Below are 26,547 nucleotides of genomic sequence, written 5' to 3'. Positions count from 1 at the left end.
TGTAGTAAACGTGGCAAGGCCGTTGGCCTATACAGAAATGAACATGTGCGTAACAGAGTGCTTTATTCCAAATTAGTGGATTTAAGACTACTCAAGACTGTTTTTGAGCCTTCGAGATTATTTTTGAACGTGAAAAACTAACTTTTTTTTGAATATTCATTTTTTCGATGTTCTCGTATGTCCTCGCGTCAGCTGGAATGTTCTCAGGAAACACAAAAAAAAAATAAAGACCAAGCAAATCAGGTCTGTTTCAACAATTTTTATTATATGTTTTGGATGTTTTCTCTGTGTTTATTTTGTCATTGTGGTTTTCGTCTCGTTTTCCGTGTGGCTGCATCTTAATTTTCCCTCCTAGAATTACTGGCTTTCGTAGAGTATGATCGCAGAGTAAACCTAACACTAGTCACCTGGAGTGAATGTGAATCTTCAGGCTAATTAACAATCAGCTGACTCTTTACCGTGCCAGTGTGATAGACATAGCACAAAAAAACGTATCGTTTATTGTCAAGTTAGGCGTATCTGACACATAGTTATGAACTGTTAACAAGTGCTATTTGTGTTTACTAATATATTTTATACGCTCTTCACAATAATCTGACCTAAAAGAACCATGGTCACTACAATTATTCCAGCGGTTTCTGTGAAAGGTGCTCTGCAATCGTCTGCGATGATAAAGAGAACAGCTGATTTCTTTATCCCACTGAACACGGATATTCAAGCAGTTAAAACAGAAATACTGATTCCCACTATATGTTTCCCAACTCTAAAGCAAAACTGACTACTGCTTAAGAAATACTTGTACATTTTTCTCCCAGTGTGTTACATCTGTTCTACAGAACAATGTAGTATCTGTTACTGAACTTGCTGAACATTTTTCTTCTTAGTATTACATATCCTTCACCACATGGTGTGCTATGTGTGATAAGCCCAAACTTTTATAATATCAACAAGAATAAATCTCTATAAAATCAACTTTTCCTTTGTCCAAAATGCACATATTAGCTCAATTTTTTAATGTAAACAGAAAATTCACGCTGTTAAGTTAAAAGAAAATGGCTCCGAGCACTATGCGACTTAACTTCTGAGGTCATCAGTCGCCTTGAACTTAGAACTAATTAAACCTAAATAACCTAAGGACATCACATACATCCATGCCCGAGGCAGGATTCGAACCTGCGACCGTAGCGGTCACTCGGTTCCAGACTGTAGCGCCTAGAACCGCACGGTCACTCCGGCCGGCGAAGTTAAAAGAATGACAGAATCAATACAGATCGGATTCAGCCTTCGACGGCACATTAAGCCACAAGGAAGTAAATGGGGCTTACGAATAACAGTTAAGTAAGAATTCGCTTACTGTGAGTTAAAGCTTTAGCACAAAATACTTGCTGGGAGCAAAGAGTTTTAGACGTCGATCAGGAATTTGATGACTGTCTTCTAATAGGGAGCATTTGATCTCCATGTCCTCGTTACAAACTAATTCGTCCTGTTCTTTATTCCAGCTATCTTTGTGACCCAACTGCACAGAAATTTTTTTTACATCAAAGCAGATGCATGTAATATGTAAGATGCACTGCACAACAGAATTAAAGGATAACTTTATCGAAACCCCGTAATTTTCGTCCTGTTGCGACGCATATGTTTGAAATCTGGCTCGAAGATGCACACAACCTTTTTCTGTAAGGGTGCAAAAGCTTGGCGCCCTGCGACTTCACCCTCGGGCTCAACGGTGCTTCAACCAGCAAGGTGTCGGCACTTACGAAAAAAAGGGGCAGAGCTCAGAAGTTAATGTGATGTGTAAAGTGGGTTAATGATGTCACATTGGCACCAAATTTCTGCCCGACGCCACCGTAGACGTGTGACGCTATGGGAAGGTCGTCAAAGCCTGTCTTACCCAAAGTTCATCCCTTCTTTTGACTTCTCTCCAATGAAGGTCACAACCTTGACGCTCAGTGCTGAAATCACGTGGTTTTCTTATGGGTGGCTGATGAAAACATTTCAGACACACAGCGCTCAGAATCGAAATGAAAAGTCCTCAGGGGGCGGCATAGTGGGCGTCAATTAAACCAGCTCTTTCCTTGGGATGTTGGTTCCCACACATTTCGCGGTCTTAACATGGGCGATTCACCCCTTCTCGGAGGGCTGCAGCCCCATTTAACGTGAGTGTAGCTGTATGCCTACTTATATTCACGTTTGGTGGATGGATGTACACTTGGGAACTACTTGTGTGACGTATGGCGGATGTGTAACATAGTCCTTGTCATGTATACCCTCTTTGGAGTCTGGCATTAACTATGAGGGTTGTCGAGAAAGTAAATTCCGATCGGTTGCGAAATGGACACCACAGTGAAAACCCGATGAAGGTTTGCACACATGTATAGGGTAGTGTCTCTAGTATGACCGTCGACCGCATCAAGACGCTCTTTTCAGTTGTGAGCGCGCTGTGAGCGAGTAAAGTTGCCTACAACAACGATGTCTCCCACCAAGTAGGAGGGCCCACTGAGATGCTTCGCCTTAATGAATGCAGCCCGCCTAACACAACTGCCACGCACTTCCTTCTTCATGGCAATTCTCAGCCGCACTCTGCAGCGGCAGTGAAGACGCTCCTGCAGCCTTTTCGATGCGAAGTGTTCGATCACCCACAACACAGCCCTAATTGGCTCTTCCTGAGTACCATCTCTGTTCACATGAAACGCTGGATACGAAGACAACACTTGGGCGCAGGCTACGCGCTATAGACCAGCATAGAGAATTATCGGACAGCACAGGCGGCTGCCTACTATGACGATGGTGTAGGAAATTTGGTATTTCGCTCGGACAAATGTCTGCGTCAGAGCGGCGACTATGTAGAGAAGTATCTGGAAAGTATAGCTAACTTTGCAAATAAAATGTTTCTGATTTTCACAGTGGTTTCCATTTAGCGACCGATCGAAACTTACTTTATCTACAACCCTCGTATGGTCATAGGCATCTCGTCGCTATTCTATGTAGGCTGTATCCCGTATCTTCTGGAGCATACAGCACTTTTGTATCAAAACATTCAAGAAACCACCGCCGTCAATGTGTCAAGGTTGATTTTAAGGGACAGACCCGCCCCACAGTATGCTTGTAGATCATAAAAGAATTTCAATGACTTAACCTACCGAAGTGAAAGAAGAAGACCGTTGCTCTCTGTTACAAGAAAAACTAAACTTAATTCCTGCAGCTGTATCAGACATGTCTGAAGAGTATCTTCCTTCTTATAGTTGCAGTCGACCATTCTACGAGAGTTCACCGAAATGTAATAAGAAGACGATTTAAGTCATGTACAATACAGTCTGAGTCTAGCTAATGCGAACCATTTTTCTTACTTTCTGTTTCTGGTTTTCTGTGATAGAAAATGTTCATTCCATCAAAATAGCTTTGAGCAAAAGCCCTGCGATGAATATGATATCGATGAGTCGTGATTGGGGACTAATGTAAATGTTTGTCGCATCTTTTTCCGCAGAAACGCCACAACCCAGTCTGCACTGCCCACGTAAGCACGGTTACTTCGCGCATGAGGAGCCGAACGTGTGCGACAAGTTCTACTACTGCGTGGACGGCAAGTTCAACATGATCACCTGCCCTGACGGACTCGTCTACAACGAGCGCACCGGCATCTGCACGTGGCCAGATGAAGCCAAGAAGAAAGGCTGCTCCTCCCAGGGTAAGAAAACAAAGGCGTCACCCAAAGCATATTAGTTCTTTCTTCAATAAACCGCTAGAAATAGTGGTAGTACTATTACTACGGAAACACCTATTAACTTATGTAATGACTATAACTTTTGACAGGAAAGATCACAGGCGAATCCAATCATGTTGTTGTGGTCTTCAATCCGAAGACTGGTTTGATGAAACTCTCCATGTTAGTCTGTCCTGTGCAAATATCGTCATTTCTATATGGGGTGATTCAGCTGCCCCTACCGACGTCGTTTTATGCAACCCACAAGCCTATACATGGGCTTCAAAAACCACCTGCGAGATTTTCATACTCTCTCGCTCGCTACGCGCAAACTCTAAGTCCTTTTGAAAAAATGAACGTGACCTTTCTGCAGGAAATTTAATGAAGTCAGATTTTGCCCAGGGATACTTTTTCGCTAGAGGACGTAGTTTTCGAGTTATTCAAGAAAAACTACCAAAACTGACTTTCGGGCGCATCCCCACTTCCATACTCAGCCCAAAACAGTCAGGATTTCTGGTACGTTGTTTATGGCAATCCGTCCTATCACTGTACAAAAATTTTCGACTGCACGAGTTACTTCCACATTCGACATTTTTGGTCTTCATGCAGTGGCCTTATTACGTCATCGGCTTATTCGTGTACTTCAAAATAGTAAAACTGACGTTTGTGTAAATTTTATCTAAATTTTTTTGAATTTTAACAGCATGAACTGAACAATTACGTCGTATTCGTCAGGCCTTCTGACTACGAAACTATCGTGTCTGTAAGGGTTAAGCTTGGATCGAATTTCCAGCGTAATTAGTTGTAGCGTAACGTTTACAAAAGTCGTTTACCTTTCATCACCCTCAGGGACACGTTTAAATTATTAACGTGAAGGAAATAGCCGATTATGTTGTCGACATAATAGCGCAATCAAGAGTGACCGAAAAATGTCAAATATCGGAACAGTTCGTGTAATTAGAAAGTTTTGTACATTTGTAAGAGTGATTGCCATGAAAAAAATGCTAGAAATGCTGATTGGTGAGGGATGAGAGTGGAGATGGAGGTACGCTTGAAGGTCACTTTTGTACATTTTTCTTGAATAACTTGGAAAACAGTGGCTTCCAGCGAAAACGTATCCGAGTACAAAATTTGACTACATTAAATTTCCTACAAAAAGGTCAGGGTCATTTTTATGTAGGACCAATAATTTTAGCGTAGTGAACGAGAGAATATGAAAATCTCGCCCATGGTTTCTGAAGGTCAGAAATAACATTGCGGATTGCATTAAACTACGTCAGTAGGGGCAGCTGTATAGCCTTGTGTAACTAATACAACTTACACCCATTTGAACCTGCTTTCTTTAGTCAAGCCTTAGCCTCTTCCTACAATTTTTACCCATCTCTCCCTTCCAGACACACACACACGCATACACACACACACACACACACACACACAAACTAGCACTATACTTCAGAAGCTTCTGTTCTGTTCTTGCTTGAAATGTTTATCGTCCACGTTTCACTTTCGCACAAGGCGACATTCCAGATAAATACCTTCAAAAAATACTTCCCAGCTATTAAATTCATATTTAGCGTTAACGAATTTCTCTTTCTCAGAAACTCTTTTCTTGTTCTTACCAGTCTGCATTTTATACCCTCCCTACTTCGTTATCGTCAATTATTTTGTTGCCTAAATAGCCAAACGCATCAGCTACTATTAGTGTCTTACTTCCTAACGTAATTCCTTCAGCATAGCCTGATTAAATTTGACTATGTTCCATAACACTTAGTTTGCTTTTGTTGACGGCATTCATCCAATCACCCCTTTTCAAGGCGTTATCCATTCTGCTTATTTGATCTTCCAAGTCCTTAGCTGTATCCGACAGAATTACAATGTCATCGGCGAAAGCTCAAAAATTTTCTTTTTCACCCTGAACTTTAATTTCCTTTCCTAATTTGTCCTTGGTCTATTTTACTGCATGCTCAATACGCAGACTGAATAATACCTGCAATAGGCTATAACCCTGTCCCATCCCCTTGTCAACTGCTGCTTCTCTTTAATGTCATTTGACTCATATCTGCAGTCTAGCTTTAGTACAAGTTGTAGATAAACTTTCACTCCCTGTATATTTACTTACTTACTCCTTGGCGCTACAGCCCATGTAGGGCCTTGACCTCTCTGATGATCACAGCCTAATCCTGACGATTTTCTGCTCGTTTCCTCCATCTCCTGACTCCAATCTTTCTCAAATCATTTTCCACATCCTTCAGCCATCTTTTCCGGGGTCTCCCTTTGCTCCTTTTGCCACCTGGATTTACTGTTTAAACCTTTTCGACAGCTCGATCCTTCGACATTAGCTATACATGGCGCAGCCATCTCAATCTGTTATACTTAATTTCAGTCACCAAGTCAGGATTTCTATACAGTTCTTCCAATTCCTTGTTTCTCCCTATTCTCCCATACCCCGCCTCATACACGACTCCAAAAATCTTTCTTAATATTTTCCTCTCCCATCTTCTCAAGACCTTTTCTTCTGCTACCGTCATTGTCCATGTTTCTGAGCCATACATTACCACCGGTCTTATGACTGTTTAATAGACAGTCACCTTCGATTTTCTGCTCAGGCTACGAGACTGAAGGATCTTGATCAGCGCCCAATAAGCATTATTTCCTGCAGCAATTCTAGATTGTATTTCTTCTCTTATTCTGCTATCCTCCGTAACCAGCACTCCCAAGTATTGGAACTTCTCACGTCTCTCATAATTCCCTCTGTTCAACTCTCTGTATATTAGGCCTGGTACATTCATAATTTCAAGGAGTGTGTTGCATTCAATGTTGTCTAAAGATTTATCTAAATATACAAAGGCTACAAACGTAGGCTTACCTTTCATCAACCGGTTTTCTAAGATAAATCGGAGAGTCTGTATTGCACGCGTGTTATTACATTTCTCCGGAGTCAAAATAATCTGTCCCATTGTCGTCTTCTATCAGTCTTTGCAATTTATTATAAATAATTCGCCTTCTTTGGAAGTGGAGTCATTACACTCTTCTTGAAGTGCGAGGGAATTAAAAAAAAAGTTGCAGCAAATATCTTACATTCGAGAAAACAAAGAAATCTAGATTATTGTCAACATATGCAAGCAGACAACGTCTGCAGGTAGTGTGGTAAACTCAGATGTAATCTAAATAACCAATCTATCAGTCGCTCAGTGCTGTCTATGATTTTTCTTTCAAGTCTGTTGCCATTCATAATATAGTGCTGTTGTGATCACTCTGATGGGCTACACAATAGTTCATAGAGCAGCTTTCAAAAAGACCTTTGTGTGTTATCAAAGCAACTTATCTCTAGTTTTACTACTCCATCGAATATCTGTGCGACACACGCTGTACCTAGCTTCTCACATTAGACTGAATTTTCCCACACGTACCTGCACCAGTATATAATGTCCTTTCACTTCCTCTAGCACCGTCCCAATAACCCGCTGTCTCCCTCCATTCATGAGAACCCTGGCTTGTTTCAGTGTCTGTGTCAGCATACACCCCGCCTTTGTTTCATTTTTAACCAATGCTTCCTCTGCATATGTTTTAACACTTCCCTCTCATAGACCATAGGACAAACTTCAAGATCGGCTCATCTTAGCTACTCCACCTGTCCCATCCCAAATGATGTCTCGAAGCCAGTCTCTCCCTAACAGAAATCCTAGCATCTACTAACCTCTAATCATAACAGTTCCTCCCTCAATATACATACATCACTTTTCATACAAGATTCATTGCAGTACCATCCTCGTCCAAAAGTACATCATGTCCTTCTTGAAATCATAAAAAAATTGTATTTCTTTGATTCATAAATCAAAAGGTGAAGCGAAGTGACGATAATGCCGCCAACCCGCCCAATTAGTGGGAAATGAAAAAAGTGATGGTAGAGGTTTCGTTCTAACAGTGATCACTGTACGTAGGAAGTCTTGATTCGAGTAATGCCCTCTACTGGTGCAATTGCCTTATGTCCACTTTTCTGAAATTCCAGCCAACACTATAATTCTATAATACCATACACTTAATCTTACTTCTCGCATCCACTTACCCACCTCTACACAAATCCTTTGCCGACTCATCAAAGTCTCTAACCTAGTTGCCTACATTTAATAACTACATTACCTACTATTAAGTGTATTCAGCTCTTCTCATCCTATCCCTTATTAGGGCTCTTTCTTTACCCTTTTCGCTTTACTTTTGCTATTTTTGTTTCACCTGATAACTGTGACTCGGCTAACATCCTGTTTACACTTACTCCAAATCCCTTGTTTTCTTACCATACGCCCTTTTACGTGACACTCTTCTGCATATCCTAACATATCTTCTCTAACGTTCCTCTTCATCCTGAACTCTCACAGAACCACTGAAACACTTCTGTCTGGTCCCATACCATCATTGTTAACTATCTATTCAACAATGTAAAAACATGTGATGACTTTTACCTATTAAAAAAAAACTTTAAAGCCTTTCTCGTATTACTTTAAATTATTTATGGTAGAAGAGCGACATAATGACCACCTACCAACCCAACCACAGCCATATGACATTGTTGTGCTAATTGCGGTGGGCGGCAGACGTGTTCCAGTTCACATGTCCAAAAGTGAACGAATCGGAGGCGCAGCAACATCCGCGCTACTCGGACCCGGAGGACTGCCAGTTCTTCTACGTCTGCATCAACGGGGAGGTGCCCCGCCGCAATGGCTGCAAGATGGGGCAGGTCTTCAACGACGCCACGCGCAGCTGTGACTGGCCTAGGAACGTTCCCGAATGGTACGTATTTGGCAACCAACTTAGATTGGAAACGTGCATTCAATTTCTCCTCTCGCAACTGCCCTTGTTAATAACTTTACATGCATATCTTTTGTTCAGGATTTTAATGTTACGTAATTGAAGTATGAGAGGAAGTAGATGACTGGTAGGCCTAGGTACAATTAATCAGAGCCAACACAGATGTCCAACAAATTTATATTCTGGGGGAGATAATTCAGTTGCCTTCAAGCTCTCCTCATTCAAGAGGCTTTCGTCTATTCTACAACTGTTGGATAGCTGTTCTCTATATCAAAATTACGTGACACAGTACGAAATTCGTAGATGTTATATTTATATTTTAAATGATAGTTTCCTCATACAATCGAAATATATAAACATGGAGATAATTTTAACAGAAAAGAAGAAGCAATGAAACTCAGCGATATATGGACAGTGGCGCAACAGAATCGATGAGAAGTTTTTATCTTTGACGTACTATGAAGGAGAGTTATATTTTATCTTTGACAAGGTTTATCTCAGCTATCACATGAAATCCAGACCACGCCCACTTTTCACGGTATTTAGGGCGCTCTTAGACGTCCGACTCGTCGGTCGGCAAGACTCAGCACAACGTCAGGGATAGGAGAGTTCCATGGACCACGGCCATACAACCCGGAAGAATTCTCAGCAGCCGATCGTTTTCTCATTTCACTGTCAGTCTTTAATGAAAACAGTATGGACACAAAAAGTCTTTTGAGATATATTTAAATTAAGAAATACTTTACAATTGTCTATCTACGTAAATCAAAACTTTTTCACTATCAGTGCACCGTTCATAATCACAAGCACAAACATATTATTATCAATCAGCCTCCATGGCCCGGTGAAGTGCGTTGCCGTCTAGCAATATGGATGTTACAGGTTCATTTGTTAGTGAATAGCTTTGTTTTTCCTGTTGTGGAAAACACTGACACAGGATTCATTAAATCTAGTAAGGGTAAATGATAAGCTGCTCGATTAAATATACAGCGAAACTGACAGACAAGCCGTCAGAGCCACAAAAGCTGTCAGAATCACATTAAATCGAAAGACTTGCATCATGCTGGGTGCCACACGATCTTCATTTAATTATTACTTCTCAGTGGCATCATGCACACATAACAGGAGGTTTATCAAGATACTAACATTTATAATACAAAATGATTGCGGCGGAAACGCTGAAAGTAGAGAAGGTGTTAGATTTCACGTTACATCGACAATGAGACCATTAGAGATGAGCACAAGTTCGGATTGCGGAAAAATGGAGAAAGAAATCGACCGTCCATTTTTCAAAGGAATTATCCTGCAATTTTTGTAAAGTGATTCAGAGAAACCACTATGTGAATTCCATTTCTCTCATATTCGAGACAGCTTTCTTAAACATTGCGCCACCATGCATAGTTAGACTGCTAACAACACACCTCAGTACGTTAGTGTACGAAATTTAATAAAGGCAACTCGTATGCATATTTGTATACATATTCCACTGCTCATAAGCGTGCATCAAATATTGGATAGATTTCCATTATAAAATTTGTTATAAAGAAAGATGGGAACAGCCTACAGGCCCCCTCACTTCTATTCCCTTTGTCGTTTTCGAAGAAATACTTAGCTGATAACACGAAAAAATTACCAGCAAGTAAAATATCTACTCATTTTCACTTGAAGCTGTAGACAAATCACTATTTAGTCTTTTGTCTGATTAGTAGGAATGAAATGACGATTTGAAAACATTAATTCAAGTTGGCGCTGCAGTCGCTGGTAGTGTTGATAAATCAAAAAATCCAACATGGCAGCAAGCCACGCCCCCTTATCTATCTTGAGACAAGCCATTTCTCCTTATCTATGATGTCACAAACCGAGACAAGATGGCAGTAAGCCATGCGTTTCTCCTCCAAACACTGTGCAATAGTTTACCGTGGAACAACTAACTGCTGTCTAGTATTTTAGGAGCCAATCACAATGCAGCCCATTGTGGCTATGCTGAAAAGTACCTGACAAGACAGGGATGGAAGTTCACTGTCTCGAAGATAAGAACTTGCACCAAAATAAAACTACTTGTTTAAAATAGCTAACGATTTAGAATACAAAAACAGGTAGATAGGTTGCGTGTCATAATATGTAAATGTAATTACAGATCTCTGACTGTGAGCAGAAATTCGACCTTTGCACCAATATAAAATTATTTCTCAAAATATGTAAGACTTTGAGCACAAAATAAACATGGCATTACTATCATAACTTAAGTGGTCTCCAAGATAAAAAAAAATCACTTGGCTTGCATATTGGCACTACTGGTAAAACTGATAGGTAAGGTAGCACTTGTTAACACTTACAAGTTCAGTATCCATACCACAGTTTTCAGGCACAGTAAATCCTCAAACTCAACATTTCCACATGTAAATTGTCCATATTACTAATGAAAATTCATGTTGCTCACTTACTGGTACTACTGAAATTAAGTAGAAATCAGTTGAAGTGCGTAGTTCAGTCTTTGTACCATGCATGAAATGCATCAAATTACATGAAAATTGGTACTATGACGTTGCGAAACACGCATGGTCACTACTGCTGATCTAACTTACGGCTCAAAGTGCACTAGTCGAAGAGAATTACCAAAACAACCAATGTTATTTCCATTATGTTGATACTGACAACCTCTTATGCTCGAAAAAGGAGTTTCATGTAGTTTACTATTCATCCATATAACTTTCTAGTCTTGGAATGCACTTAGCATAGAAATACGATCAGAATTCCTACCACTACAAATGCTTCTTGCTGATATGTCTAACAGCGATTGTCCATACCAGTAACAGAAACATTTGGAAAGATGGAGCTATTTAAACGTGTTTCACAAAAAACATACTCAGCAGTAGCAACGCATATTTGTATAGATGAGAAATATGAGTCGCTATGTTTTCAACTACACACTTTAAAAGTCACCCAAACATTATAGTCATCCATACTAAGATATTAACTTTAGTTTTTAGTATAAAAAGTTTGTCATCTTCTGCTGACAATGCTAATCCGTGCTATTGCACAGTGGAAAAACGCTAAGTAGGCAAGACAGTAATAGTTGACACAAATAAATAGGCTTTCAGAACTGAAACAGTATTTTAAACCTGAAGCTAACAGTCTATATTCCATAACTTGACAGTTATGTGCAGTATATTGACAGTAGGTGTCAGTTACTGGAGCTTAAAACAGAACTCTAGCATCAGTAGCTGATAGTGTGTATGTGCAGTGGGTGTCAGCCACTGGTGTTTCAGCTATTGGGGGTGTCAGCTACTGTCAGTTACTGCGTGTGTGTCAGCTACTGGTTCTTAAAATTGTATTGTAACACCAATAGCTGACAGTGTGTATGTGAAGTAGGTGACTGCAACTGACACAGACACATGGCAGGGACCTACACCACGCCAGAGAAAAAAACTGTAACAAACTACTCCATTTTACAGCAAGCTTTGTAACAAATTGCTTCATTTTACAGCAAGCTTTGCAACAAATTGCTCTATGTTTCGGCAAAAATTGTATCAACCCATCTTACAACAAAATTGTAACATATTGCCTCATATTACAGTAAAATTTTAACCATATGGACATGTTGCACAAGTACACATCTTAGCATAAATGGTGGTGTCTAGTGTAACCATTTTCAGGTGTAACTATCTCTCAGTCTAACTGTTTTAGAGTGTAAACATTTTCTGGCACATCATTTTCCAGGAAAACCATTTTCAATTGTGATAACTTCCCAGCGTCAATGTTTCTCATTATGTTTGTTTCCAGTGTAGACATTCTTCAGAGTAACCATTTCCAGTGAAATAGTTTACAGGGTAACTGTTTACAGTATAATCATTTCCAGTGGAACCATTCTCCAGTGTTACCATCACCAGAATAACTGTTTTCCAATGTAACTGTTTTCTCGTGTAACAGTTTTCCAGTACAATCGTTTTTCAAGGTAATTTCTTCCAATGTAATTGTTTCCAGTGTAATTGCTTTTTCACGAATGGTACTAACACGCAAAATGCTTAGTCAGGTTTGTGAAGTCACAGGCCACAATCATTGCGGAATCATGTGGTCAAGGTAAGTGACCTGTGAGTGATATTGTGACATCATAGTAAAGAGGTATGACTTTTGCCCACATGAACAGGTTACTGAGCTGAGCAATTGGTCTCACAAATCTGACTAAGTGTTTCATTTCTTGGAAGAAGTTTTGATGGTAATGTTTACACTGGAAGTGGTTACACTGGAAAATGGCTACAATAGAAATTGGTAACAGTAAAGAACCGCTACGTTGGAGAACTGTTACACCAGAGAATGGTTGCATTGGAAATTAAGTACACTTGGAAACAATTTAGTGGAAAATGGTTACACTGGGAAACAGTTACACCAGAAACTGGTTACACTTGAAATGGTTATAATGGAAAATAGTTACACTGAGAAGTGGTCTGGAAAACTGTTACATTTGAAGATTCTTACATTTGAAAATGGTTACGCTGTAAAATGATTGCACTGGTAATGATTACACTGGAAAATAGTTACAGTGAAAAATGGTTAACTAGCAAACAGTTACAGTAGGCTTCACCATCTGAGCTAAGATGTGTACGAGTACGATACCTACGTATGACTACAATTTTGCTTAACATGAGGCAATTTGTTAGAACTTTGCTGTAACATGGGTTGTTACAATTCTTACTGTAACATAGGGCGATTTGTTTCGACTGTTGTTGTAACAAGGGCTATCAACCACGCATTTAGGAGAATTGTAATCACCCACTGCTGATGCACACTGTCAGTTACTGGCCTTAGAATCCTGTTTTAAGACACAGTAACTGACACCTACTGTCAAGTCATGACACATACGCTGTCAGCTTTTGGTTTTAGAATACTATATTACTGTTTGTTTATGTCGACTGTCATTGCCTTGCCTGTTTAGCACTGTAGTTTCACTGTATGACTGCATAAGTTAGAATTATCAGCAGATGACAAACGTCCTGTTAATAAAGTTATTACCCTACCGTGGGGTCACCATAATGTCTGACTGACTTTGAAGGTTAAATCATAGCAAAACTGATTTATTTCCTATATGAATGTTTATTACTGTTGTTCAGTATGCACCAACTTTCCAGAGGTTTTTGTTAGTGGTATGGATAGTCAGAATTTGCATATGAATAAAAAGCAGGTACTATCTGTAGGCATTTTTTTAATCATGCTGCTATGCTAAATCCATTCCAAGTATGGGAACATGTATGCATGAATAGTGAACTAGCTGAAACTTCATCTGTGAGCATAAGATGTTGCCAGTGCAAATTTTGCGGAAATAATATTGTTTACTATAATTCTCGTCGAAAAGTGCACTTTAAGCTCTAAGTTAGATTTTCAGTAGTGCCCATGTGTGTTTTGAAATGTTACAGAACCAATGTTAACGTATTTTAATGAATTAAATGTGTAATACATATATTGAAATATACTTTGTCTTTAGCTATGTTTCATCTCTGTCTTGTTGCACCACTGTCTTTGTCCATGTTGTGTTGTACGTAAACTTTTCATGTTACAACGTCCTCCTTGTGTATTAAGAAAATATGCGGTTTAATCGATACTTTGTAATAAAAGATCTTGTAGAAACATCTACTTCTCATCCTATAGTGGTGCTTGGTCAGTCCTTTTGTCTGTGTCTACATTGTTTCTTTCTGTATGTCGTCTTTTGGAGCATTACGATTAAATGTTTAGTATTATCTAGTAGCTGCTATCGGAAATACAGCTGCAGTACTTCATCACATCCTTTGATTTCTGAGCTGTTCTTCCATATGTAGTTTGTTGCAGTTGTCATTCCATCTTCGAATGTATTCCCTTCTATTTATATATCCTGCTAATATGTACTTATTTCCTGTAGACTGTATCAGTTCAGTAAAGTGACTCTGCTTGTAGAGTATTATTTATTCATTGACAGTCACACAGCAATCACACACAACTACCAGCAACCATCTCCAGATCATGTTAGTACCTTAGAAGTACATTAACAGATTAGTGTATGTTCAAGCACATCCAACATCACAAATGTAGCGTGTTGTACAAAGACAGGATATGTTTTCCCAAGGTAATAAACTGAATTGAAACAGCCGCTGGTTGTCACTGGTAATTGTGTATGACCATTGCGCAATTTTATCGGTGAATAAATAATATCTTGAAACGAAACATATCATGGTATACTATCCCGTCAGGGTATAATGTCTCACTTCATAATGGTTATTGTTATCAAGAACTGATAAAATGCATTGAATATTGTTCTTTGTACACGCTTTAGTGTACAAGTACGTCGTCAATAATGGGCAATTTGTTAAGGGCTAAGACTGATTAAATGTAAATAGTTATTGCTACACTGCTTCAGTCACTTTTATTCTTATTACAACACCACCACACGCTTCGATGGTGATGCCATCATTTTCAGGTGAGTTATGGTATATTTAAATTGTTGAATTTGTCTCTGCAAAGTAGGAAACAGATGCGTATGTTACAAACGAATTTAACAATGTAAAAGTATCCTAGAACACCTGAAGAGATGGCGTGATCATCGAAATGCATAGTGATGTTAAAATAAAAATAAAAGGGACTGATACAGTTTACACATAATTGTTTCCTGTAGTATGTATACAAAACGTGAGTACCGAAAATTGGAATTACTATAAAGATTCGCAAAGAGTCGAATTTCACATAGAAGGTGAAGGGATGGAAGACAGAACTGAAATGCGAATACTTATGTTTAGTTATTTATTTAGTCATTCTAGCCGACGTTCTAGATACAACAATAGTCCTGTACTTGTGAAATTACTCTTTTCCGCGACCGAATGGTTTCGCGTGTTCAAACCCATTTTTTCCCTTCCCACGCAACCGTTCCAGATTTCAGGCTATTTATTCTGTTCCTCTCACTAAGGCCATCTGAGGATTCACAGCAACTTTAGTTTTTAGTTATTTGCTCTTGCATTTGCACCTAACATCAGTAAGGGTGGCTAGAGGTAGCGCACCACGAGATTGTGTGTTAATGTCCTGGGTTAAATCCCAAGCTCTCCGTAATCTCTTGTGGAAAGAGGACAATCTAAACTGTTGATGATGATCTGTCCTCTTACTGGGACGATGAATCTGGCGACCCTCTTGCTGCTATTAAAGAGAAGGAAGTTATTTACTGGTACCAGGTTTCATCTTCTTGCTTCCGTTCGTTTACTTACTTATCCATAACAACAAAAACGCAATGCTGCGCGACGCAAGCACTCTTCATAACCACCCACAGGAAACAGAGCCTCATGTGGCGTGTAACGAGCAGGAGAAATGTAAGGATGAAGCATTAGCATTAAGATATTATTCTCTAAAGCAGTGTGGGATTCCCACGTGGTCTAGAACTATCATGGATTAATTTGAGACTATTTGGTATTTCCCCCCCCCCCCCCCCCTCCCCCAATCCATTAATATGTTTCTGTTTTCCTTCTGCGTACTGATTATTATCAGCTTGTTATCTTTTCTCTTATAATTTGCAAACCATTTTTGTTTGTCAATTTTTTTCTGTAAACAACACTTTCTGCTGCGTCTTGTTACGTTATTTCGCCTTCAGCTACGTTCAAACTTCTTGACCCTAAGTTTTATAAGACACAAACAAGTTCTTCTTCTGGTCTGTATTATTTTACTATATTTCGTAAGTTCAAGACTAAGGTGGCTGTCAGTGAAATTTCGCAATACTTCTTCCTGATGTCTCTGATTTGTTTGCTCCATAGTCACTCAGTGCTTTGTTTAAAGTATTCTGGCCTCACTGACCAGTTTTTATGCCTATTTCTCATTTATACGGTACGTTCTCTTGCGGATACTTTCATTTGGCACTGTTTTTAAAACTAGTTACTTAATGTAATCACTCTGTTCGAATATGATATACTAATTCGCTGTTAGTAAAATTTATTTCCTGTTGCGATTAATAAGCGTTATTTATTATCTGTCTCCTAGCTGAATGATTGGTATTTCTGCATGTATTACACTTTCGGCAGGTATAGCAAATTAAGCTGCAAATGTCAAGCACTTTAGTTCAGTACTGTCTTACTCAGGTTCTCTATGTTAGTAATACAATCTGAACCATAATTTGCAATTGCGGATATGGCTGTATTGGATACGTGGAAAATATAGTAATCAACGTGTTTCGTGTTGATAATGTACAAGTCAATAGCTGAATTTTCCTGAAGCCACTGCACCACCTAAGCTGAGTGTAGTAGCCACTGATGGTACAAAAGACGTAACATCTGTGGGGTCTTATGGGTAGCTCCAAATTGTTCTGAAAACAGTGATTTTTCCGGCAACGGGACCTGATGTCGATCCCTATGACAATGATAAGTTTTCTGTGATAAATATGGTCTGACGTGTGGATAGCAGAGCATCATATTCCATCCTGAGTCCTGGAGAGATCAACAGGCTTGATTCATTTGACTTTACAGATCACAAATTTTAATGTGAACGTCTGATGATTCTGTTCGGAGCATCGTTTGTATCATTGATCTGCCAACAGACTTGACAGTTGACTGAAATTTAATTTCTATCTGCAAGTGAAACAAGTGTCGTTGTGAATGACGCGAAATCTGTGGAAATGATGAATGCGGTAGTGGGTAAATCCAATTCCTTGTTTATTTTATTTGCATCAGAACACAATATGTGCAGTTTCTGATACAGAAATCTGATAAAAATGACATTCCCAAGGTGAACGAAATATCGCAGAAGTCAAACAATTTAAATTCATAGGATGCGTAATAGATGAAATGTTGTCTCGGAAATACAACATTCAGGATCTTGAGGAAAAACTGAGCGTTTATGTCTCCACTATAACACGATTCTCCATGATAAATGACACTGATAGCTTGTGTACTTCCCTTATCTTCTCTCTATTATCTCCTGTGGCATCATAACTTTGGGCCAAGTCTGTATTTTCACAAAGGGATATTAATAGAAAGGAAAAGGACACCATGGGCAGTCTGATGGCATTTGCGAGCTTTGTTTGAACCATTATTCAAGCGTCTCGGAATACTCAGTGTACCGTATGTGTTCATATTCTCCGTCATGGGACCTGTGGCTAATAATATGGACTCATTCAACTGCAGTATGTAATCAGTAAATACTAGATCGAAAAATGATTTGCACATGGCTGAAACTTGCTTAAATTATGTGCAGAGGGGTGTACGCTATTGAGCAACCTACATTTTTTGTAGGCTTCCCGTAGAACTGAAAAATGATGGCACAATGATTTCCTGGTATCGTGTATTGTGGCAGTATTATTTTACAAGTTCCAAGATCGAGTACTTTTGGATCAGATGATTACGTAGTCAAGAGGAAAAATAAAAATGAGGCGCCAGGAATTATTATTGATAACAGTTAATAGTAATAATGAGCCATAGTAGTGTTGGTGGTGTAAGAGTTTGAGGGTAGCATTCGCTTTTGTAATGCTAATATTTATTGCAGTTCTCTGTAACTGTAGTACTTGCAGCAATTCTATCTGCTTGTAATAAAAACTCGTATCTCATTAATAACGTAACTATTAGAAAATGATAAAATAAGGGTGTAGGAAAAGTCGTGTTACATAACATCAGGCACAAGAGTGTTGATTTTTAACAGCAACTACTAGTTTTTTGTTGATTCACTTACAGATGATTTTACACTGGTATCACACGTGACAAATCGATGTAGCAATGTACAACACAATTAAAAGGTTAGAGTAAAACGCTACTGAAAGCTAAAAATATTTGTTTTTCTTTTCTGGCATATAGCTCATCAGGCCTAGTGCGCAAATGAGTTAACTGATAGTGACAAATGCAGTGTCACACTGCTCATTCACATTTCATCACTAGTAACAGCACATATTGCACACACTACGCAGAAACATACATATACTTTTCAGCTGATGTCAGGATCACAAAGATACTTTTACCTCCCCCCCCCTCCCCCCCCCCCAAAAAAAATCACTCTCTTCGTGATTTCCCATTTGTCTGTCAGGAAAACAGAGTCCCCATTTCTTTTCTAAGGAAGAGAAAGTCGAGCTTAGGAAGAAAAGGATCTTTCGCATATTACTTTCCAATAACATGCATTATACTATGAAAGTGTGTTGTAGAACGACAGAGGTGTTTTAGCATTTATTTACTTTACATATTTAGAATCTTTGTATTATCTAAATAATTCTTTAATTTATAGTATTTTTTTGAAAAATGTGATTTAAATGACATTACAAATATATTGGTTTTAGTTATCTAACAAAAGTATTAATAATGGAAGTAGCAGTAACAGTTGTTCCTCTTTTGTAATAGAATATTCTTTTTATTTTAATTGCAGCAGAGACACAGAAATTTGGGTTTGTGTGTTTCTCTATTTTCTCCCAACTAGATGTGCGTACCAAAGAACTATGTCACAGAATGTATAATAATATACACACTTAAATAGACTTAACAGAATGATAGAACATACAACAATCAAGTTAGAGAATGAATATAGCACTCTAATTAATAATAATAACAAAATATCCAGTTTAATTAACGTTGTTTTAAAAATCTTCACAAGGTGCATAGAAATGGAACAGGCGTGCTAGTAGGAACTAACCTAACATGTCTGAAGCGTGTTTTTATCCCAAAACTGCATATTCAACAGGTCCATTTGAAGATGGCATGGATATGAAGGCCAAAACCGATCGTGGGCTTAGGTAAAGTACATGTCAGCAACTGGAGCGGCGTTACATTAATTAATATCATGATACGGCCTCGAATCATTTGGGAAAACGCAAAGCAGCCACTAAACGGAATGTTTTGATCACTTAAATATATCCATTTTGAATAACCATGAACCATCCCGTGTAACGTCATTGAATAAAAGTACGCAAAATAAAGCAGTTGGAGTTTATCACACATGCTAACTGTGGCATATATTTTGATCATATGAGCAGCAACCACAGAATTACGTGTAAGAAATTGGGCATTCTGTGTCTGATAGAAACTGTCAGTCTATTAGGTGTGAACTGGGAACGATTTTTATCCAACAAATTAATCATTTTATTATTCAGTTGTGATGTGATTACCTAGCCTTCCGAAACTACTTCGATATATATTCGCCGAATGCGAATTACTTGGTTTCAGCTAAATTAGGTATAGGTGTACTGCCTAGGACATATAAAAATTTCTGCCGCTCGCGATAAGTGGGAAATACGGCGCCGAGACCCGGTACGCCACAAATTTTCACACGTCACCAATAGGAAGTACATCTATAAATAATACAGCTGAAGCCAAGTTATTCTCATTAAGCGATTTTGTTTCGAACTTATATTTGTATCACTGACAAATAAAATGCCTTTGGAGCTATGCCAAATTATGCATATTATAAAAAGGAGTGTTCCAAAACTGAAACCCTGAAAGAAACTTCATGTTAAACTGTCCAAGTCAGACGTACGATAATTTTATATTATACAATGTAAAGCAACTTTCTTCATTCTAGATAATTAAGAGTGAATCCAAACTTTTGACATACTTATCAGTATGTTTCAGCCTCTACAGTCAAAATTCGTTATCCATATCGCAAAACATACCCAATGACTGCAGCTTTTTGTCAGAATCTTTTATTGATTCAAGCAATTAGGAGTAAAATATATTATTAGATTGTGGGCGAATGTGGAAGATTATAGCTAAGAGCGGTGTGTACGATATGTTTCAGTGCGGACTGGTACAAGGGCGTGCTGACAGACGAGGAGCTATACGCGCTGGAGCACCCGAAACCTAAGGTGAAGTCGCAATCGGCATACAAAACGCGCAACGGAGGCCGGCAGCGCCCAGCGACAACGTCGCAAGAGGAGGACGCAGCCTAGTGGCCGCCGCGGGAACTACCGTCTCCCAAGTCTTCATGCACCACATGCACAATGAGGGCAGCCTGCGTCCTGTATGTGCCCCTCCTTCCAGCGAATCCATCCTATTAGGTTAAGGTAGAAGACAGTGACAGCAGTGTTGGAAGTACTGCACTGGTCGTACGTTCCTTAAGTTTTACAAACTTACTCGTCTCGATTTGCATATCTCAAAGCAATCACATCGATTTTTACTGTCACTTGCATTTGCTTCTTGTCATTGATTACACAGCTATGCTGCTGAAAACACAAATTAAAGCTTCTGGAAATTCGAAACATGTTCAATATTGCGCCTCAGATGTCATGTTAAAAGTAATAATCATTATATTTATAGCTTATTTTACTATCAAATAGGCTAAGAGATGCATGTGATTCAGCATTGCATTATAATCTTGTTTTCGATAAATAAAGCATATGCAAATTTCCGATGAAAATTACCGTATATTCAGACCTGTAGTTTCGCAAAATAGTTATTTGATGTGTCTGTGTGTGTGAAACAGGGCGAATGAGTAGTACTGGAATTACAATTCATTAAGAAAGAGTTGCAAAAACACACTAGAAAGTTTAAAGTAAAATCTCCTCTATTATTACACTTGCTTCTGTCTCTCCCCGTTTCCATTTGACGTGACACTTTACATGTCACTACATTTACGCTACGTGTCCTCAAGGTACAACATAACAAATAAGGGGAGTTACAGCTGAATGTGTTGTGGAGAGAGAGAACTATGTCTGATTTAGAAGAATACGAAAGAGAGCAGACCCCAACTTTACTGAACGAGGCAGCGAGACGCTCATTTGAAGTACCATACCTGAATGCAGGTGGCTCGAAAGAGATTTTAGTCCACTTCCAGATTAGGAATCCACGTCTTAACCACTGCACTGATTACTCGGTTTGTTGAAATTATAGCATATTCGAGAGATGACCATAACTGAACTAAATTATATGTACTCTGCATTTATGTTTGATGTTACCTTTAAAGTGATATCGCTGTACATATGCCGGCTTTAAGCTGTCACGACTACGGAAAGTTCACAAATAGCAGTAGTTTCTGATGGAAATATCTGTAGTGGCTCAAGAAAATGCTGTAGGAAGACCTCTTAGAGAATGTTTAAATCAGCTTCTGCCCGTTAGGGTGGGTTAAAATTGAGGACGAGCTTCGTAAATGCTCAGAATGTCGGAATTATGTTGTGGAACTGTGCAAAGTGTTTAATGAACTTTAGAAGATCAATAAAGACAGAAGTAAAAGAAGGAAGATTTCAGTTTAACAGTTTGTCAACAAAGAGACCATTGGAGTCTGAACACATGCTGAACTGGACAAGAAAGTCAAACAAAATCAGTTGTTACCTTTTCAAGTCACCATAATGGATTTTAGGGAACCGCAAATAACTTACATTTGTACGGCCAGATTGGGACAGCTCCCCACGAATTCGAGTCTAGTCTCATAATCATTGCACCAACTCTATCGATCAATGTGCAAAGAGCTTAAAACGAAACTAACATGATGTCAAATGACAGTAGCTCCTGTACAAATATTCAAATGACTAGCAAAGAGAAGTCGACACAGTACGTCCGATGTAGTGTTCGTCACGGCCAGACATACTACAATCATCCGGTCATAACTGTGGGTTCTTTGATTCCTTTGGGAGACGGCTGATTGGAACTACAAGATGTGTAACATTAGTCCACTTTATTACAAGAATGATAAAAGGATTTACTTGACATTATACAATCCATTGACACAGGAACAAGCCGAAAATTTACAACAGCCTTTGACCAGTAAAGCATCACTTGATGCACACAATTACAAACACTTCTCTTGAAGTACAAGTTCAACATTTACAAAAGTACAGTTTTATCTGAGACTTGAATAGTATTGGTGACCTAATTAGATGATGCCAATCACTTCATCGCAAAATGGTTCAAATTGCTCTGAGCCGTATGGGGCTTACCATCTATGGTCATCAGTCCCGTAGAACTTAGAACTACTTAAACCTAACTAACCTAAGGACATCACACAACACCCAGTCATCACGAGGCAGAGAAAATCCCTGACCCCGCCGGGAATCTAACCCGGGAACCCGGGCGTGGGAAGCGAGAACGCTACCGCACGACCACGAGCTGCGGACACTTCATCGCAGCCACATACAGGATGGAGCGAGCCATCATTCTCCAGGAGCACCTCCCGTTCGTCATTACGGATTGCAGCGAGACGTCACTGATGTCTGTAGTATTGATGCTCGATGCCGACTTTGGTGTGGCACCACGATCTTTCGATGATAACACAGTGTTGAAGTGAAATATGAAAAAAGTATGTTTCAGTATGCTTGATAAAGAACAATAACTGCGAAACATTTTGCAGTTTAAGTCCCTAAATAAGATAAGAAAACATATTTGACTTTGAGACGAGTTTTTGTGTGGATTTTTATAGCTATAGATGCAGTGGCCAATTAGGTTAACGCAAATATCACTTTCAAATAATTAAAAACTGGCTGATTCACTACAAGAGTGCAGAGAGCATTTGAAATGATTGCTTGTTAACTTAGCTGCTCTTAAAAAGTAAGTAAAAGGACTATAGAAAGCATTTAATGACGCAAGTGATACTGTTAAATGAGAGACCTGGTATTATACCAGCGAATTACTACGGTATTAATTAGATAGGATCTGATTTTTCAAAGGGAGGTTAATCATATCCAGTGTATCCAGGAGAAACTATAAGAAATTGTGTAAAAATGGCATCGAACATTGTAGAGTGGGTGTTGACTAGAATATGCAGGAATTCTAGAAACTTTACGAAAAATCAGGAACAGAGAAGCTTAGGTGTATCCAGGTAAGTAATTTATAGGAAAGGACTTCAAAATATGCCACAGGGATAGTTGATTAAGGAAATATTTATAACAAAATATATTAGAAAGGAAATAAACCAGGGCGTGCACTGAATAAGGACAGTCATAACTTTAGTCTGTGGACAAATCTACATTCAAGGTAGAAAGAGCACAGCTCGGCTTTTTAATATTTATAGCTCTGCAAAATCTCTACAGACTGATAGCTCTACCTCCGTGTGAGATTTATGTACTATAGTAGTTCACAGATGGAATCAGGAAACAAGCAGTCAGTCTGATGCAACAAATAATTTGACAGAAAATAATGGAAAGGGATTCTTAAGAGACACAGAAAAAGAGTCTTATAGTAGTTAAAGTAAGATGTGCAGAAAACGTAGAGGACTTTATTCTGATACACTAATATGTAAGAAAATGACACTGTAGGCGGACAAACTGTTGTCTCTTCCCAGTAGAATATGTACCACTTGCTAATACCTTACAACATAAAAACCTATTTATTTACGAACGCACAGACGAATTTATGGTCATATGTACAGATTGTTGAAAATAATGCGTTTAAGATTCTGCAAGTAATGGTACAACTTCGGATCTGCATTCTTGATAGTGTATCATAAATACAGCTTATAAGACGAGTAGCAGTCGATCTCGATTTTCCCTGAAATGTTGGAATGTTTGGTAAATTTTCTTCCAGGGTTTTAAGACAAACTGAGATACATCTGAAGGAAAATCTTCTACATTGACAGAACTACTTATCCAAAACATGGAGAACTGTTCCTTCCATCCGTCCAGATTTTTTAATTGTCTCTAAGGAAAATTATTACTCTTTCAGATGATTTATTTCGTGTGTATACAGTTTCGAAGGAAGCTCTTCCATGCTATCTCTAGACGTTGAAATATGCTCATGATTGAAACTGATCGATATACATTGATCTTAATGCGCAGCACACTGAATTGACAGCTAAGACAACTTCTTGATTCCGTCCCACCCTTTCGTGAAGGACAACAAAATCGACATCTTAGAAATAGTAAATGTTTTTATATATTAAAACTTTTTGCCACAATCCTCATTTTGTGATCTTCGAAAATTTGTCCTTGATGTATTGTTTTATAAGTAACCCATAACATATTTCCAAAGTTTCTGTCATTACCACAATCATTCTGTGTGTATAGTCTATAATCTCGCAACAGTTCGAGAACTGGTAGTACTTTTAAATTGGTGATCCTTTGTTTAGTTCTACTTTACATTACCCGCCTGCCCAGGCTTCGCAAGCGTAGTACTAAGCATCTAAGGCCGGACGACTTGCTTGGCGTAGTGGTACTAAATTTTACACGCAACCTCTCCTCGTGAAGCAGTCTGTATATTAGTGACAACAGTATCAAAATCCGTGCAGTGGTTCCTTGACATACCGACGGAAAACCACGGCATGGGACTTTAATATAATAGTATGTATAAATTTAGCGAGAGGGTGTCCTCGTGATGGAAATATTTTAAATGGAACTCAGAAATGCTTAGCAAAGGATCAACCTGATTCACTGCAGTTCCTGCTAATTGAATTTGAGTAAAGGTTCCTGTGTTTTGATAGCGATTATTGATAGAGGCCATTTTACGCTTTAAACTTATCTTATTACTTAACATTTTACAGCAACATTTACGCCACTTACCGTTCTACCACTCAAACGAGAACTGCTATTTAAACTTTACCGATTGCAAACACTTTAAATGTCGAGAGAGAATGAAAGTAGCCTGATTACTATGAAGGTTAATAGTCTAACTTCTTTCTGTTGCCTTTCCCTTTCATAAAATCTGCATTTCAATGAAAGTTTAAACAGTCACTCAATTTTTTTCTGTCATCATTCTGTAGAAGGAATTACAGTTTATTCTTGTTGATGCACATGATCATAAATAATAACCTACACTACCCAAGTGATGAGAGATCAGTTACACTTACTTACACTGTATAAAAGCATTAAGCTATGAGCTCGTTAGAAGTATTCAATATTTGTTCTCATTCTGTTTCGAAATCTTCATTTCCAAGTGCATCCTCTAATTAAATTCATATATGATATTTGTAACGTAATCGCACCATCATACATACTTACCACAGCAGTCACAATGTCTTTCTGTTGTTGTTTGCATTATATGTGAGATGTTTCGCGTCACAGACGCTCGTCATCAAGCAGAAAAGACAGACAAAACTCTTAACTGTTATTTATATTATCAACATACTGTCATCTAACGAAATCTATAAGTGATTTGCCATTTTAATTATTATATTAATTTAGTTGGTAGCATTTTGTTTCCAAAAATATTATTTAAGAGTTTTGTGTACCTTGAAGCTTGATGACGAGCACCAGGGGCTTGAAAAATATCGCAACTACGTTAACGTTACCAATGACATATACACTGTGAGTGGTTGCGGTAAATGTGTATAACCTTCATTACGACACAGTCACGAAAACCAGTATTGCCAATATGTAAAGTAACTCTTCCAATCGTAATATCTTTCTGCACTTAGTCCTATATGCTGCTTCAGCCCTTATGAGATTACGTAAGCATCTACTCGTACTTCTTGGTACAACATTGAATTTTATGACTGCAATTGTGGAAGAATTTGAGATTAACGTATTGGATGAATTTTTTATCTGAAACTTCTTGCTAGCATTTTTGGTACTCCTAAAATTTAACGATGTTAAACAGTAGCAAAATACGTATGAAAATACGTATGATGAGAGTTTTCCCCTGCTTCTGTTTGTCTGGCTCTTATACTAATCTCACATGGACTACTTTGTTGAAGTTACTTGCTAAAGTGCCAGCTTGCTTCACTTCCCCTATAGCCTTCCTTGTCTTATTAGAATCGCTAACGATTCTGCATCTGTTGTAACTTGATGGAAAGTGAATAAGCCATTTTGAAATACTGTAATCCTACTTGTTCTAAATTCTACTTTCATTTACATTGGTTACTTCTCAGTATACAAATTAAAATATGGATGCACAGAGGTGCAGAAAAATCTCACTCCTTTTCTCACTTTCTATTTACTCATTTCTCATTTTTGTCATTTCCAGGTGATATTCACAAATATATTTTAAAATGTTCTTTAGTCATTAGATCAGGGGTAGCCTTATCAAAAGGTCAAACATTTTACTTAGTGTCATGAAAACTTTCGTCGCAGTGGAATGCTATAAATATTCTTGGTTTTGCTAATTTTCCCCAAACATGTCAGAGTAATATCTACAAGTCATCTGCGTGTTCTACATGCAAACTTATAAGTGTTCGAAAACTCAATTATTTTGAACTTTTTACCTTTC

The 26,547-nt window shown here is 38.5% G+C and overlaps 1 protein-coding gene across 1 annotated transcript in view; it reads left to right on the top strand.

Moving 5' to 3' along the window:
* LOC126183751 (protein obstructor-E-like) overlaps positions 1-20,833 on the top strand; it is an 88,992-nt gene extending 68,159 nt beyond the window's left edge. Inside the window, exons 3-5 of the mRNA XM_049925973.1 lie at positions 3,485-3,685; positions 8,293-8,488; positions 20,216-20,833. Coding sequence (XP_049781930.1) covers positions 3,485-3,685; positions 8,293-8,488; positions 20,216-20,366 — 548 coding nt within the window. The 3' untranslated portion in view covers positions 20,367-20,833. The remainder of the gene's footprint in view (positions 1-3,484; positions 3,686-8,292; positions 8,489-20,215) is intronic.
* The last annotated feature ends 5,714 nt before the right edge of the window (positions 20,834-26,547 follow it).

This window comes from Schistocerca cancellata, chromosome 4 (assembly GCF_023864275.1).
Source record: "Schistocerca cancellata isolate TAMUIC-IGC-003103 chromosome 4, iqSchCanc2.1, whole genome shotgun sequence".
Taxonomy (NCBI): Eukaryota; Metazoa; Arthropoda; class Insecta; order Orthoptera; family Acrididae; genus Schistocerca; species Schistocerca cancellata.
This window is presented reverse-complemented; position numbering and strand designations above follow the sequence as displayed.